This window comes from Helicoverpa zea, chromosome 6 (genome assembly GCF_022581195.2).
Source record: "Helicoverpa zea isolate HzStark_Cry1AcR chromosome 6, ilHelZeax1.1, whole genome shotgun sequence".
Classification (NCBI taxonomy): Eukaryota; Metazoa; Arthropoda; class Insecta; order Lepidoptera; family Noctuidae; genus Helicoverpa; species Helicoverpa zea.
This window is the reverse complement of record NC_061457.1, coordinates 6,362,531-6,379,975: the sequence shown is the minus strand read 5'-3', so window position 1 is coordinate 6,379,975 and position 17,445 is coordinate 6,362,531. Positions and strand designations below refer to the sequence as shown.

Below are 17,445 nucleotides of genomic sequence, written 5' to 3'. Positions count from 1 at the left end.
CTCGGTACTTAAATAATGTTAATCTTTATCGCGAACCGTCAAGATCATTCATATGCATAATGTCGGTGTAGGTAGCGGGCATTAGGGTGGCCGGGCGGAGGCTGGGTTGCGCGCTTCGCTAAGCATTGTAAATACTCTCCCGGTCACGTAGCGCTGCTGCAAACTGTTGAATATTAATACAAAATAATATTCACCAGAAGAATCCCGCTTAAACTGAAACTCTAGCCAAGCCGAGTCTCCTAGAGGCCGAATCTCCTAACCAAAGAGCTCTCGTAGGACATTTGAAATGCCTATCTATGAATAAAGTGCCGTAAAAATATCCACATAGTGTATGAGATACAAACTCTGAAATGAAAATCATGTTAAATATTTCTATACACTTCTACTTTGAAACAGATTTTTCAGCACAATACATTTTTTTAACTATCTCTTATTTGTGGCTTTCAAGTGTACTTACTATGCTTAACGTTACGTGTAGCAATGTTGTTAATCCAATGGGTATCACTGCAGTTGGACCTATCGACTTATTGCTTTTTTTTACATAGGCATGAAATCAGGTATGACATTATTATATTCATATTAATAAAAATTCTATTCATTACAATTCTATAAACTTGAACTAACATTACAAATGGGCCTTAACTGTAACTTCTTCGTTTCAGTTTCATGAACTGATATTTAATATTAATTACTCATGACATGACTCACGATGTAACTATGGCGGAAAACCCATAGTGATTGATATTAGAATATAGCGAATCTTTTATTTGGTAAATCAATTAATTTATTTGTTCAACTCACTCTGAAGAGAAAGTCGAAATAATTGAGTATTCTTGTGTAGTTCCAGTAGTATTGACATAGAACATTAAAAACCATTTAGCTGTAAAAATAGTACCTACATTTCAGTTTAACGTCAAGGGATATCATTACTTTCATTGTATAGTTTTATCGTGCCGTCGGCTTAAAAGGGGTCTGTGTTTGTGTTTACTCAGATCAGACTCAGCATCTGTTCAGTGTGAGGGTGTCGGGGTAGTAGGCGGGCTCGCGGGCGGCACAAAGGGGGAGAGCTGTGCGAGGGAGGGAGGGGGGGAGGGGCAGCGGGGAGTAACACCAACACACATCCACACTCCATACACTTCAATGGAGCGGCTTGTTATTAATCCATGCTTTCGTGAACAATTATTAACATGATAACTAGGTATCTAATTGTGTTTGAATTATCCTCGTGTTTGTTCATTATTACTGAAAATTGATCCGCTTAATGTGATGATTAGTAAAGAACACAATTTGTAACAGCGATAAAATAATATTGTCACATTACTAGCTAAGATACACAAACGAAGCTGTAGTTAGGTTAATTAAGATAAATGAAGTGCCAACCGAAACCGACTTGATGCTGTTATTTATAAAATAATGATATAATATTTATTCAGGTAGTGACGCTGTAATTTATTTCGAAAAATTGCTATATTGAGAAAACTATTCAATTTTCAATACAGCTTTATAAGTTTCACATTAAAGAACTTTGGTGATCAATCAAGCGGATATAGCAAGTTGCACTTAGCGAATACATTTATTCCTTGAAAAGTTGCAGCTGCAGCTCGGCTCTACTTATTTGTTAAGCAGCGCATAATTTCATTACTACTTATCGTCGCGTTTGTAGAAAGCGCTAATGCTGTTCAGTTTACATCAGCTAAATATAGAGGTTTATTGAACTCATTGAACTCTTCACGGAGCAAATAGCCGGGGAAATATATCTAGAAATATGTTCAGCTGTTAGTTGTATCATAGGATAGATAAAATTACGAAACGACAGACAGTTCATTTTTTAAATTACAAATTCTGTACATCAAAATATGTTTGTTATTTAAATTTTTTGGCACTTGGTTTTCATATGTTTGTTATCCTGTGCCTAACTAATGTAAAGGTAATGTGCCAACATTTACCTATGCTTTTCTTAAACATGATCAGCGGGCGCCTGTATTTCTGGACCAAATTCAATCTATCATCCTCCTACTGCATCCATCAGTGATGGGATTAATTTTACATATCACAATGTTCTCACAGTCCAACAACAACAGGTTGTTTACCTGTTTCAACTTACCTGTTTCTTTATAAGTGAGTGAATAGGATTGTATTGAAATATTATACCTGCACTGATCGGTACCTACCCGTACAGGTTTGTCTGTACCGGAAACCTGTTTCTTTATGTAAGCACCCTATGTCTTGAAACTAATCACACTCACATCTCGAAGAATTTTGGTTCCTCAGTAGGTACTCCGTCTTCATCTGTGCGCAAAACTCATAAATTTAATTCGCAATAGCATACAATAAATCCTTCACTGAAGAGCAATGAAATATTTAAACCAACACAAAAGTAACGTAGATAAATCAATTTTTCACGATTTCTTAAAATAACTGCACGAATGTACTTCATTAATATTATTCTAGTAATTGACACATTACAGTCGTTTACATTGAAAGGAAATGCAGCTATATGAATTCAGAATAAAACGAGTGATTATAATTAGCGGTCCAGATGTATTATATTGTTCAGAGATGACGCATGTTTCCAACAAGTATCCCTCCGTACGAGGCCCGTAACTTGTGTCGTGTTCAATTACATTTAATCGCTCTTCATATAATTGCCTAATTGTGAATCAGCCCGCGCCTCGTCCTATTCGAACATTCAAGTTTTAAAGCCAGCTTTATCACGTAATTTTAACGACCACGTTTATTTTCAAATGTAGATTTTGACTTATGTTTCGAACACATTTTACACACATGAGCAGAAATCGAAGTTAAAAAAACTTGGTTTCTATTCAGAGGACGTCTTCTATTCGTTATTTTTTATTCTATTGAGTTTTTCGTACCAACATTATACGTTACGCTAAAGGAATATGACATGAGCATCATGCATAGATCTGTAAATTCCTCTGAATGCAGAGGAAGGATGATCATGGATGGGTATACATTTCAAAGCCATCTCATTGCACATTCAACTCGTATAAAACATTATGTTGGTTTATCTATTCGTTTCTGATGCAGTCGCATTTTCTGAATCGTGCACTAAAATGCAGAAAAAATATTGTGTTCTCTTCTCTTCTCCACATTCCCTTTTTACACAAATTATTAAGAACCAACAGTGGTTCTAGGTGGTGTTTTGATAATCTTGAGATACCTAAATATATTTTTCAAAACAAAAAGATATGATAAATGCAGCAACATTCTTAAATTACGCATTACACAATGTTGTCGCTGAGAGACTGGTCCCTTATTCAGTACTCTTCTAACATTTCTCAGTAACTATCAAAGCCATAGCACATGTGGGCGTTGCAAAATGGTATTACCTGCGTTCGTTCTAAGTACCGAAGGAAACGCAACATCTTCTAGAATATATACATACAAACCTAGAGTAGTCGACTTTCTGAATTTGACACAATTTGTAAATCAATTTTATTCAGCAGATCTTTAACGATCTTCAGAAATAACGTAATGGTTAACCTCCCATTTAAGCTCCTTATTTTTCTGAATTTTGTTTGCATGCAAGAAACGATGCTGTAAACTGAGCTTAGTCTTTAATATAAACATATATAAATATGTAGTTTCCAAGGTATACAAGACTTAAAGCAGTGAGGCGGCTGTGCGAGACGAATCGCAGGCGCGCTCTATAAAAAGTCAGTTTGTTTACAGGACTGCCGGATACAACTGGAAGGTGGCAGACCACATGTGTGTAGTGCTTATTATTGTATACATTGTAGGAATGTATATTATGTTCCAAATATTCCCCATAGGGAAGACGGACCCGCGTCCATTTTGTATTGCTCTCATTTGTCAAGGAATCAAAAATGTTTTTAGTTTTCATAATAATATTACCTATACATTATGCACATAATTATGCAGTGGCTACTCAAACACTGTCCATTGTTCTCATTTTGAGCTTTACGCAATATTTGAACTGTAATAATTTAAATAAGTTGTGGCCGTTGGGTCATGTGACTAGAATATACATGAAGTTAGTTGAGTATTACTGACATGTCGCATATACTCGTAGCCTCTTTCACTGTTGCGGAGTGAGTCACGACTATTGTGTCGTCGTGTTACCATAAATAGCAACAAGATCTTGAGGGTGCTAAAGCAACTTGACACATGTACTAAATCATCATCCGCCTCGGACTGGCGTCGGTGGCGGTGTCACCGTTGGAAAATTAGAACTCAACACGAAGTGCCCTTCGTTCTCTGGCAGAAGTGCTGAGACACTCCACTCTGTCTTGCGTATGTTGTCTCGAGTGTCTTGGCACAATGACTTTCTTCTCTATACTATTGCTCCATGTTGTTTTGTATTCGTCTTAAAAATAACTACTTAAAAACCACATGTTCCTTTATTAGCTGGGCAGGGTGCGATAGTTTATTAAGTGTCATCGACACACTTTATTAGGACATTATTTTCTACTCACCAAAATATAACCTACAGATGTTATTAACTTTTGCTGACATACTTTTATTACATCAGAACTGTTATTTGGCCATAAATGTTAGTTTACTGTCAATTAACGTAATAATTTCCTTTACAGCGTCTTGTGATATTACATTTTTATAGTTCCCCGTTTTCTGCTTCTCAACTATGTACTACTTCCACTTTCTGCTTCCTCAGTTTAGCTACAAAAGATCAATAAAGGAAGTCCCACGACCGTCGATCAAAGGCTCGTTATTAATATTATTTTTACCACCCGTAGACTGGCTTTCTAGTATTGACATTATCGGTATCGCTGTCGGATCTTTTATCGAGAGAAATTGCGTATTGCTCTTTGAGAATGAAAAGGCGCTCTAGTTTCAGTTTCAAATAACTCATGATATAAATGGCTGTGCACCCCTTTGCCACACTGTTCGAAAACTCCAAAATGTAATTAGCGTATCTAGTTGTATTGCTGTGGTGCTAGTTTCGTTTCATTGCCTCCCAGCAACGTAGCTTTTAGCATAAAGGATATGGATTTTTCTGCTCGAGATGGCAACTGACACCTGCCAATTCAAAAGTTACATTTATTTACTTTCCGGCGTCTTTTATGGAAGAAAAATGGATATCGGTAACGAATGGTTCAACAATTGAGCACCTGGTCTGTTGTATAGGTCCTACACAATGGCGGAATTTTGATATTCAGTAACATAATTTTTTGAGGTAATAAATAACTATATTGTATTGTTATTTTCGGAATTTGAATTCAGAAGCCAATAAATATTTCGCTTTGTTCGATATTATTAGTAGCATAAAACATCAAATATTAACAATGTATATGTCACCGTAAGATTACAAACATCGTTAGATTACAATCTATCTCGAGAGATTGTAAACTGTCGAATTATTGTAAACCGTAACACCTGATTGCAATTTAACGCATTATTTTTCGCTATATTATAATCTATCGATGAGAAATTGTCAAATTGTCAACTGTCCGAAAGCTCTCCCTGATTGGTCAGTCTTTTTGTAAGATCGAGAGCGATGTAGAGCGGTCAAATTGTCAACAGGGGCCCGATTCTCCTAATTTTACTTAAGCGCCATTCGATTGACGTTCGACTCGATTCGACTGAGATCCAATCCCGACTCGATTACGATTGAAGCGTATGTGGCATTCCGCAATTTTTTCCTTGAAATAAACGTTTTTATCCTTTTCTGTCATCCAATAATGAATCATTTTGTCTGCAAATGATTTACGATTGCAAAATGATTGTACAGCAAACTACCGTATAGACCAAAATCACCAAAATAGCAGACCAATCGCACACCAATCAAATGTCAATCGAATACGATTGGTCTTTTATTAGTAGCAGAATGCCCGATATGGTTAAAACTGCTGTTACGATCATATTACGATTCGATTTCTATTCGATTTTGACATTATTAACTTAGGAGAATCGGGGCCCTGGCGTAGAACGGAATGCATCTTGCGCGCTGATTGGTAGAACGTCAAAAAAGACAATGTTCTTTGCAACTCCCGGTGTCACAGCTCTTTGACGTGCAAAAATAAGTGACGGTTTAATTTTTTATAAAATCAAAAATTGTACTTAATTTTTAAGACTCAAATTACACACAATTAAAAATTGTATTAAAAATTGAAGTTAGTGACGAAAACGAATCGCTGCAAAACCGACTCCACGTAGTCTTGTCTGCCCTACCCCTAGAGTGTAATTCAAAACCGCGTAGGCGCGGAGGGGCGAGGCGGCCTGCGAGCTGAGGCGCAGGTAGTTTCAGCGCTCGCCGCCGCGGCTGAGGCTGGCCGGCTCCGCCGGCCAGCAAGCCGAAGCTGCGGTGGTGAGCGTGAAAACCATCTGTGACGATAAGCTCGCATGGGACCGCCGGAGCCCCGCAGCGCCGGAGCCGTGACAGAAGTTATGCTTGCTGCATGTTGCATGCTTACTTCCATGCTGGGTCAATTAATATGGGATGTGTTATATTTTAAACAAAAAACTCAGTAGGTACGAGTTAAAAAATTAGAAGGTAAATAAATATTTTTATGATGTCATTTAATAGTATTTAAGAAGTTTACTGTTAGAATGCATGCTACAAAGGACAATGGGCACAAATATATGGGACCTGGTATACCCCACCAATAGGAATGTCATATATACCATTGGATAGGTCTTTTTATGTAGAACAATATTTACTATGACAGCTTTGTTGAAATGTTTGTCCGTTCTGAGATATAGATAAAAAACTGTGCAAAAGTTAGAACTAAATAATCTATTGATAACTCAAGTTTTTAAAGGAAAATCTAAGTACTACCAAGTGTAAGTCTTGTAAGTGCTACCTGCTGTGCCCGTTAGGGTCCATAATTGTTACTATTAGGTATGTAGCATTTCAACCTTTTATAACGGACAAACAATAGAACAAAGCTGTCATTGTAAATATTGTTCCAATTAAAAAGACCTATCCAACGATATATATGACTTTGCTATTGGTGCGGTTTCTCATTACGCCCAAAATCCAGTTGATACAATAAAAGGTTGAAATGCTACATAATAGTAACAATTATGGACCCTAACGGGCACAGCAGGTAGCACTTACAAGACTTATACTTGGTAGTACTTAGATTTTCCTTTAAAAACTTGAGTTATCAATAGATTACTTAGTTCTAACTTTTGCACAGTTTTTGATCTATATCTCAGAACGGACAAACATTTCAGCAAAGCTGTCATAGTAAATGTTGTTCTACATAAAAAGGCCTATCCAATGATATATATGACATTGCTATTGGTGGGGTATACCAATCTGCCCATTGTCCTTTAGATGCAAAAAAATAACCATCATGCTGAGTTGTATTTAGAGTGGAAGATAACTCGTGGCTAAGATAGTATTATTTAGATGCTCGACGCTTTATTAATTGTGGCTGACTTAGTAATTTAGAAGGCAACATACATTTTTGGGGGCGAATAATGATATTAAAAAGAAGCCTGTTTAATTAGCACCCCTTTTATTTTATTTTTAAATATTAGTTTGTATTTGAAGACAAAATACCTAACTGTATTTTTATAAGAGTTATTTTTATATAAATTTAATACTTGAAGAATTTTTGAAGAGCATTTATTTTATTTAACTGACACCTCTATTTCATTCCTAACTCTACGGGAACTCCATGGGAACAGAACGGCTGGTCGTGATTGGTCGATCTTACAAAAAGACTGACCAATCAGAGAGAGCTTTCGGACAGTTGACAATTTGACAATATCTCATCGATAGATTATAATATAGCGAAAAATAATGCGTTAAATTGCAATCAGATGTTACGGTTCACAATAATTCGACAGTTTACAATCTCTCGAGATAGATTGTAATCTAACGATGTTTGTAATCTTACGGTAACATATACAACACATATTAAGTAGAGATTGTGAGAGGACTTAAAGTTTTTTTTTTAATGATAGATACGATGAACAACGAACAAGGACAGCTAAGCTGCAAAAAAAAACATCAAATATTTTTTCCAAAAGAGTGTAACAACGTGTAAGGAGCCTGTATCATTATTGATGGTTATCCGGTGTTCGTAGGAAGAACGTGACGAACATTTGAATTAGAGCCACTTACATAATTATTACTTTATATTCAATTCACATTAGTAGCATTTTTACCTGAGGTTTGCGGTAGGTAACATAAGTTGAACTATCTGTGAAATGTGTTCGTAGCTCAAAATATTAGTACGAGAATAAAAATAATTATTAACTTTTGATTTATAACTTAATTTCCGTTTTATCACGGTTAAACCTGATGCTTACCGCCATTGCAGCGACAACGTCTCGCCTCGTCGCCTATCTAAAAGCCCAGGCGTGCAGATTATTTATTTCAACAGGAACCGGGAACAAAAGTAATCTATAGAACGATCTTGGTATTCGCCCGCTAGCTACCCGCCTTAATCCCGATCCCTCTTTATGGTTGTTTGCTTTGTAAATATGGAAGGTACCCAATATTTGGAACCTCTTTAAAAATGGTTCGTAATTTGTCGACTTTCTGCAACATGGACAGTCTAAATATTTGAGGACTGTAGTGTCTATGGAGTTAATTTTTCTGGCCTTATGAACGATGCGTGTTTTCCACATTTCCCAGCAGTTTTTAAGTTCAATGTTATAAACTGTGTTGAGGTCTCTGATCCAGTGAGAGCAGAGTCAGCCGACAGTCTATGCAATTGTGTCCAATAGCCACTTCCTAATTTGCACGTATCCGGCGCAGGCACTCCGCTACATAGCTAATACATACATTCATAAGTACATAGACATGTATGTTGTTCCGTCTCATGTAGCAGTTACAAATCTGGGACCTTCATAAAGTACCATACTATGCATTCGTTATTAAAATACGATATTAAATAGGTATGCATTGTAACTGAAGTCGAATAATTCGAATGACGTGAATAAAAGGATGAACGCTCAGGCCGTTCTGTTTAATGCCCAAGGTCGCAGTTTTTAGCGTCGACGAACAGCCACCCGCTGGCCGAGGAGGGTGTCCTCTGTTAGATTTCATTCGCAATTTAATTTTGTTACCGACAGGCTTTTGGGACGTAAAATAAAATTAAAGGGCGTGCTCGTGTGTATTAAAAATAACAACAGGCTTTGCAAAGTCGAATGGTATTTTTAAGTTCTGCGGTTCTATGTATCAGAAATTAATTTTGTAAACCAACTGTTATTAGCTTACGTGTTTAAGGCTGACAAACAAATGACTTCAACAGTAATATGGTGCATCATGAACTTTAGAGAGGTAGATATCTATAGACAGCCGAAGTAGCTTGTATTTTGGCACGAGTTCTTCGCGTCAATATTTCGATTCACAGCCCAGAAACGTCAACTATAAGCAGGTTTATTTATTACGACAGAATGAGTATAAGCCACCTAGACCGCGTCCCTGAGATAAATAGCTTCGAATTCTTTGATGATCAATGTCGTTCTGCTGACACATAAATGGATACTTATAAGTGCACAGTTTGTACAGCGTGGTTGTATTTGTTATTTTCAGCATATGGTGGGGACGGGTATGGCGACCCCGTTCCCTGCGGCGGCGGCGGCTGCGGCGGCCGCTGCGCAGTTCGCAGCCAACGGCGATGCCCTGGCAGGAGTGAAGGCGGAGGCCGCAGGGCCCACCGCGCCGCCACAGCCCCCACTGGTCAAGAGCGAAGGGCCGCCACCGCCCGCGCCGCTACCGCCAGCCAACTTCTCACCTCAACCGCCGTCACAGACACACACACAAAACTCAATAGAAAATCAAAACAACACCTCAGTAAGTTACATAAATTCTCACTATGTAAATAGACCATAAATAAAAAAAATGTCGGGTTTTGATATTTGTTGCATTTATAATGTTTTTTTACCTCTTAGTGTAAAACATACTGCTACTGAGTGTTTTCTCATTCCTTTTCACTGAATTCTAGTCATAATATTTCACGTCCTGCTCAGCTGTGTGAAATGGGGCAGCACATTCGTATGTTGCCGGAGAGTGACAGATGATTTTCAATAGCTGAACCAACTAATTTTTGTTTCTATTTCCACGGCTTTCAGCAATATATCATAAAAATTTTATTTCGTAGGCGTAAATAGAACTAGTTTTTTTTTTATGGGTTGCGATAAACTTGATTAGAGTGGTTTGTTTGAAGACACAAGTGCGGTCTCTGGGGTTCTGAGCTAATTTCGTCCGTGGCTGCAATCTCACCAATATGTTGTTTGAGTGTTTATTGATGGAATTGGGAAAAAATCATGCCATATGAGAATTATTACAGTCAATTTTAACATGCGTAAATAATTCAGAACGTTAACGTGCAATTTCTGCAAAAACTTCTCACATTGAGTGTGCAGAAATATTATATTTAACTAGAATTTTAACATGTAGCTCTTATTAGCATAAGAGCAGTCTTGATTGAAACGGCTGCTTGAATTTTAATTTGGTATATTCGTGTTTCCAGCAAAGTGAAGGCGAATCAAATGAAGAGAGTACACCAGTGAGTGTGGCGGCGGCGGTAGTGGCTCAGCAGGCTGCGGCCGTGGTCGCACAGCAAGCCGCGGCGGCGCACGCGGCGGCCGCGGCCGTCAGCGCCGCCGTCGCCGCCGGGAACGTCAACGCCAGCGGCACTCCTGAAAAGACACTCGTGCCCGTCTCACAAGCATCACAGCCCAAACGGTTACATGTCTCCAATATACCCTTCAGATTTAGAGATCCTGATCTTAGAAATATGTTTGGGGTATGTATCCACGCAAAATATCTTACATGCATGCAAAACCAAACCTAATATCATCGATATTCAATAAAGCATATATTAAAATCCTAATATTTTACCTTTCAGCAATATGGCACAATACTTGATGTAGAAATTATCTTCAATGAACGTGGCTCCAAGGTAAGCAATATTTTCAGCCATTGAGCGGAAAGTTAAGTGGCTCATTGAAATCAGTTGACAAACGGATTTCATTGTAGCCACTTTTGAAAGTATCTTTATGCACAGAATCAAAAAACACATAACAAAATATTTATCTCTAGTTCTAAAACTCACAAGTTACATTTCCAGTTTATTTTAGTTTACAACGGGTTAGTGCAGTGTTTTTTGAATCTTGGCAATTTTTTCACATAAGTTAAAGGAATAATAATTCACAATTTTATCGTGGCTATAACTCTACTTTCATCTTTTAACAACACAAGGCAAAAGCTTTTCTTGACTTACACACTCTATAAACATAAAATGGTGTTTGTCAAGGTTAAGCAAGAAGGATGTAAGGTCATTTTGTTTTAATTTACTTATAAGTCTCACGTACCTCGGAGAGCCTACTCATCAACATGCTAGGCAAGACCGTAAGCCAAGGTCAGATTGGACGAAATTGTACTTTTAATTGTTGGGATTCGGAATTTGTTATTATAGAACCTCGTTTAAGCGAGCCAGGGGCTAAATTACTCATTCAAAGTTCGTTTAGATCATGACTTATTAGTATGACTTTTAAAGAGTTATATTATTCCTTTAGTTTATGTACCAACTTGCACTTCATAGCTATTGACTTGTTAAACTTGTATGTTAGACTTTACAACAATTGAACTGAATCAACATTGCTAAATAATAATTAGTAATCAACGTTATATCGATGGCAAGCAGAAGTGCAGTAGCTAAGAGGTCTTACTAACAATTTATTAGTTATCGCTGCCCAAACCAAAGTAACTACCGATTTTATACAAATATTTCCTAATAATATGTTCTAAAGTTTTACTTCTTTTCAAGTCATGCGATTTGATTAATTAATTATCCTCGCTTAACAGAAATTTGAAGGCAAATGGGCTTAGTTAAAATAATCATAATTGTGTTTTAAACAAACTTCTTTCTCATAGCATATTGGTTTTAATGTTTGGTGCAGTATCTCTAATTGCATTGTATATTATCATTGAATAATAATGTCTATTATTCTGATTTTGAACAAATCTGAACTATATTTAATGAATTGCACTATCGGCATACTTATGTTTAATTTTGTGTTCCCATCCAAAACGGGAATATTGTAACAATTCATCAAATACTCTGTTAGTTTGCCTATGGTGCAATAAATATTGATATCTAGCAACATTAATTTTCAAATATACTCAAAAAACAACTCACTGTAAATGATAATTCCCATGAAATTTAAAGAGTTATTATCGAAATATTTTTATAATAATTGATTGGATTGAACGCTTTTTCGTGTTTACTGCTTTCCTTGTGTCAGTTTGGTGACCGCCCCTAAAGTAGTCCATGCTCGCTCATGTCAAGAAGTATTTTACTCTTTTAAATAATAGCTCCAAGTTATTTTTTCTTCAATGCCTCACATTGGGATATGCAGTATTAGAGAATGATGCATCGTCACTATAACAGCTGATTTCCTAAGTCATATTTCAGGACAGCTCTATTATTCATCACTAATGAGGTTGTTACAATCGTCCAAACTGCTTCGATTTTTTCATAGTGTTGTCTTTTCGCCTTATCTATGACGTGATGTGTTTACAGTTATGTACAGACCTTTCAGTGCATCTATGTTGTAGTTTGGATGACCAGTCATTCTGATGTATTTAGCCTTTTAGATGACAGTGTACTTACTATTTTTCTTTCCACTATTATGTTATTAATAAATAATACAAAAATTCGTTCAGTCATATGCTTCCTAACAAGGGAATATATTTTTTATTAGTTTTGGGCATGTATATTTTTGCTGAACCCTGGAAACACAATGTTTATAATGTAACGCAATGACTATAATGATGTAAGTTATTTTACTAGAAGTAACTATTAGGGTGCATCACTTAGTTTGGCTTTATCTCGTATGTCTTCGGTAACATTTCGAATTCACTTGGGAAAATTCTAACCGGTTTTGGCTCAAATAACCCATCATGTTTACTTTTATATTGCTAAATTGATTGCAAATATGTGTTAATTATGTTTTTTATTTATTTTATTAATATTATAAATAATACATTTCTTCCTTCATGAGAACAAGTAAAAACAGTCTATATTCTTGGTAGTATATTGTTTATCTGTTGAAATAATTTTGTTTGAACGATACAAGAGCAATGAACACTTGGAACCGGCTTAGATTGTTCCCTGATGTGAGGCAGCGCAATGTTGCCGAGGCGTGCGTCACTTGTCTCGTCCGTTGGATCGATTGTCTGTCGACAACTGAGAGCTTGTTGCACCGTGTGCGTTGTGTTACACTCGATACCGCGTAACGCGTCCCACGGGCCCTCGCCTCTTCGTTCATTATTATTTTTTTCTTTCTCTTTCTCTCTGCCCAGATTTAATGTTTACGTTATAAGTATTTGCACTCAGAATGGTAATAATAGAGCTGTCATTTGCTTTATAAGTGTAAGCGTTTCGTACAATCAGCAACTTGTTTGCCACTTTCACAACTCGTCTCTTCCACTGTATTGTGTGCTGTGCTAGCTGCTTTTTGTATCTATGGGTTATCACCATTTATTGAAAGTAAGTAGTTTCATTTGTCTGAGCACGATCTATTGATTCAATAATATTGACCGAACTTGTACAACGCGTGCTGAATGCAATTTACGTCAATAATTTTAATAGTAATTTGTGCGATTCACATAACTGTTATGAATTAGGATGTACCAGGTGTATATTTTATCAATATCTAATAAATCTAAGTATCGCTTATGTTTAACGTGTTAGTTTTGAGCACTGTAAAGTACATGCACAATGTTATTATGTAAAATAATTTAGGTGTAATATTGGTATGATTCCAAAGTTAGTTTATTAAGTACTAGTATCATGATGTAAACATAAGTTCTTTCTGTATCGATGTTTGATTTTGTATCGTGGTTGCTCTGTAATAGAGTATGAAATCCGTTTGGGTATACCTGTGTTCCTAGATCCAATTAGTTCATCTTAGCCACTGCATGATCGGTGAGTTAAATAGAACAAATCGCAGCTAACATCTCACACAATAACATTTTGACTAAAGTAAGTAGTGTCTATGAATTAGTGTCGAAACAATCCTAAGACTCGTTGTATACAGTGATACAAACTCTCCTACCAATAGTACAGACTACTAGGTCGAGCGACGTTACATTAATTTATTACTGTGATCCAAACGCTTATGTGTACCCATACAGCTAGAATACGCTCAAAGTATCAACGTAATCGACTCGATAATATTTTCTCGATATTTCACTAGAATATTTAAAAAGAATATGCAATGCATAAATGTTAATTTTTGTTGCACGTTGTTTTTTGAGCGACGCTGTTTTTAATGCATGTTTTGTCTGTCTTGCATGCAGGGATTCGGTTTTGTAACATTCGCAAATAGTGGTGATGCGGAGCGAGCACGAGAGCGTCTTCACGGCACCGTGGTTGAGGGCAGAAAGATAGAGGTGTGCATGACTCAATGAATACCATCTGTAGCACTATGTAACTTTAACATCCCGCTCCTACGCCCACCGCCCACCGCAACCTGCGCTCGTCTGCTCTGTAGTTACTGTCATGCTAGCGTGCCGCGCCGCGGTCCCGCATATTAGCACTAAGTATGCCGGCGTCTAATCCACAAACAAACCTTATTTATTTTATCCCTTTACTCTCTAGACGGTCATTTAATATGCCGATCGAAAGAGAGAGTGTCTCACAGAGAAATGTAGAACGAACCGTATCGTCACAATGCCGCAGAGGTAAGATTGCAAAACAAATTTTAGTTCCATTCTATCTATAAATTTTGAATAATAGCGCTGAAAAGTGGTGATGTAGACGAGTCAGTCTGCGCCTATGGCAAGAAGAGAGTGAATGTGGCTAAGAGTGGAAAAGTATATGCTCTCTTTAATATTCTTTATTATCCCTTATTAATTTCAAAAGTATATCCCAAGTTTCCTTTACTTTATGTTCACATATCAGATGTCTGCGGCAGCCGTTCAAAGTTTTAAATCATTTTGCTTTAATTTTATAATTCAACATCCTGTAATTATTTAATTATGTTCTCTAGCCAGGTATGACATCTGATATTCAGTTGGCTGATTTTCACACTTTCAGTTTATAATGATTACTATATACCTACTTACTGTATAAGTGAGTTCGAATCTCACAAAATGCTTTTATTGTTTTTTTCTTGTGCAGATTCTTGACAACTACACATAATTGAATTTATGCTATCTTTTTTGTTTATGTGAAATTGTAAAACTTTCCTTAAAATTATAAAGCCAATACTTAAAACTTTTTTATTACATTTTTTTAAAATCAGCCAATGTACTTGTTTTTTGTGTAAACCCAAGCGTGTTCTCATATAGATTTTACTTCAAATCAGGTTAATAATGCGACAGCGAGAGTGCAGACAAAGAAACCTCCGACCGTTCCTAACGGTAAGTAATCACATGATCGTTCATGAAATACATTCAATATTAAATAATAACAAAATCAGTTTCGAAATTCACACATAATAAATAACAATACCTTATGTCACACCTGTACAAAATATAATGCATCTTGGGATTTTCTCTTTTTAATCCATCCAGTTATTCTGACTAGAAATGGATCAGTTCCCACTCTGGGTGAGAGAGCTGAACTTGTACAAATCGGTGTTGTCCATGTTAATGTACTTATTATTACTACATGTGGCTAGTTGAGTTGTCTGAATGCTCCTAGGTGAATGCTACTTAGAGAATGAGTCCACTGTCGGCGCCGGAGACAGTCTCGCGCCGACACTCACACCGCGCTACACGGTGCACTCAGTACATACAGATCATGAACGTCGCAGAAGGCTGTCTCCGGCAATCTTTGCCTGGCGAACTTAACTCACTGTATTAATAAACGGATAACACCGTCTATTAGACAGCTTGCTAGATACTTTACACAGTTTGTACAGCTATTACGAGACACATGAATGTTTCATACCTTGACGTTTGCTGGAATGAATGCAACTTCCGTAATGCACTATATTCATATTCAATTTTGTAGTGGAGAATGTCTTATAGGTATTTTTATTTTGTTTTAGATTTAGCGAAACTTTAATTTTCATTAATCAAGTTTACATAAATGTTCAATTTTATTTTGTTTCAGTGTGTGTCCAGTGGCCGGAAGGTGAGAACCTTCATTACGATTTTGGTATGATATTTAATCGATAAAACTTACGCTTTCGCGTTTACATTACCATAACAATCATTCGAGCATGATCCTCCTTCACTCAATGTGGTGGGATTAATAGGTTTATATGATTATTATCCCCGTATCGAATCACGAAAGTGCTAGAGCACTATCTGCGGTGCCTGCAGCCCAGTCGTAGTACCCGAGCTCGACATACAAACGAATAGCGAAACTAAGCGTGGCTCTAAGCGGGCCGTTGTGTGAGCGCGGTGTGTGCGCAGGGCTGCGGGTGTCGGGCGTGACGTGGCCGTGGCTGGGCGCCGCGCCGGCCGCCGCGCCCGCGCCGCCGCTCGTGCTGGCCCCGCGCGCCGCGCAGCGCCGCAGGTAACGCATGTCCCCCTGTCCACGCTGTGTGTTGCATGTAGCCGCGCTGCGCCGCGAGCCGCGCGCCGCGCCGCCGCTCGCCGCGCACGCCGCGCCGCACGCGCTAGAGCACGCCGTGCTCAACCGCGCCGCCGCCTACGCCTCCTCGATGCACGCCTACGCGCCGTGAGTACTGCACCGCTCCGCCCGCCTATCCGTCTCCCGCTCTCCCGTCTACACTCTACACCACCAATTAAATACATTTCAAAAAATCAATAGAAAGTGTTCATTCAAAACAAAACCCAATAAGCTCGAATCAAACGTAAGGATATTGATACACTTCTCGTGATAGTTTGGGTGTCATTCGCAGTATCTTTTTTTAAAGTACGTATACATACACTGTACGGTATTATCTCATCTGCTAGGTATATTTTAGTCAAAAGGATAATGTTTTGACGGTTAGCTAGGATTCCGATTCCGTCCCATGCGTCTGTCGCATGCGGTTGACAGACGCGCGCGGCCGAAGCGTCAATAGTTACAATATGGTGCCGCCCACGACGGACGCCACAGACTCGTGCGATGGAATTATACCTTAAAAGAATTGTGTTAAAGCGATGCTACCTTACAAAATACCTATAAAAATAAGCACTACCAATAAGCATATGATGTTATCAAAGGCAGAAATAATGCATCTATGTATGTTTTAAAAAGATACTGAATGAAATTAGACCGTTTTTTCGTACCACAGGATGCAAGCCTCTTCCAAGCTCCCTGATATACCCTAATCCCTATTCCCCGAATCATCTAATTTTGGTATGAGTTATTATTCCTTATTAATTATTTAACATCACCAGCACAACGCGTACTTGTAAATGTGTAACTAACATTATCACGTTAATAGTTGTAACTGGTTGTTTGCTGAGCTTATAGATAACTATTAGTGCTTATCCCACCGTTGTAATATCGTGTTGATTAGTCAACTACCAGTAGATGACAGTATCTGGTATCTTCTTTAATATTGTCT

The 17,445-nt window shown here is 37.7% G+C and overlaps 1 protein-coding gene across 14 annotated transcripts in view; it reads left to right on the top strand.

The window, feature by feature from the left end:
* The window catches only part of LOC124631071 (RNA binding protein fox-1 homolog 3), an 81,284-nt gene that overhangs the window by 59,358 nt on the left and 4,481 nt on the right, over positions 1 to 17,445 (top strand). For 5 of the 14 annotated variants that reach the window (XM_047165220.1, XM_047165216.1, XM_047165219.1 and 2 more), the window contains 7 exons: positions 9,497 to 9,757; positions 10,437 to 10,712; positions 10,815 to 10,868; positions 14,273 to 14,365; positions 15,283 to 15,337; positions 16,035 to 16,079; positions 16,484 to 16,607. In XM_047165220.1, the coding sequence (XP_047021176.1) occupies positions 9,500 to 9,757; positions 10,437 to 10,712; positions 10,815 to 10,868; positions 14,273 to 14,365; positions 15,283 to 15,337; positions 16,035 to 16,079; positions 16,484 to 16,607 (905 nt within the window). In that variant the 5' untranslated portion in view covers positions 9,497 to 9,499. Of the gene's footprint in view, positions 1 to 9,496; positions 9,758 to 10,436; positions 10,713 to 10,814; positions 10,869 to 14,272; positions 14,366 to 15,282; positions 15,338 to 16,034; positions 16,080 to 16,339; positions 16,443 to 16,483; positions 16,608 to 17,445 lie in introns of all 14 variants that reach the window. The other 9 variants (XM_047165213.1, XM_047165215.1, XM_047165217.1 and 6 more) reach the window with 6 other exon arrangements.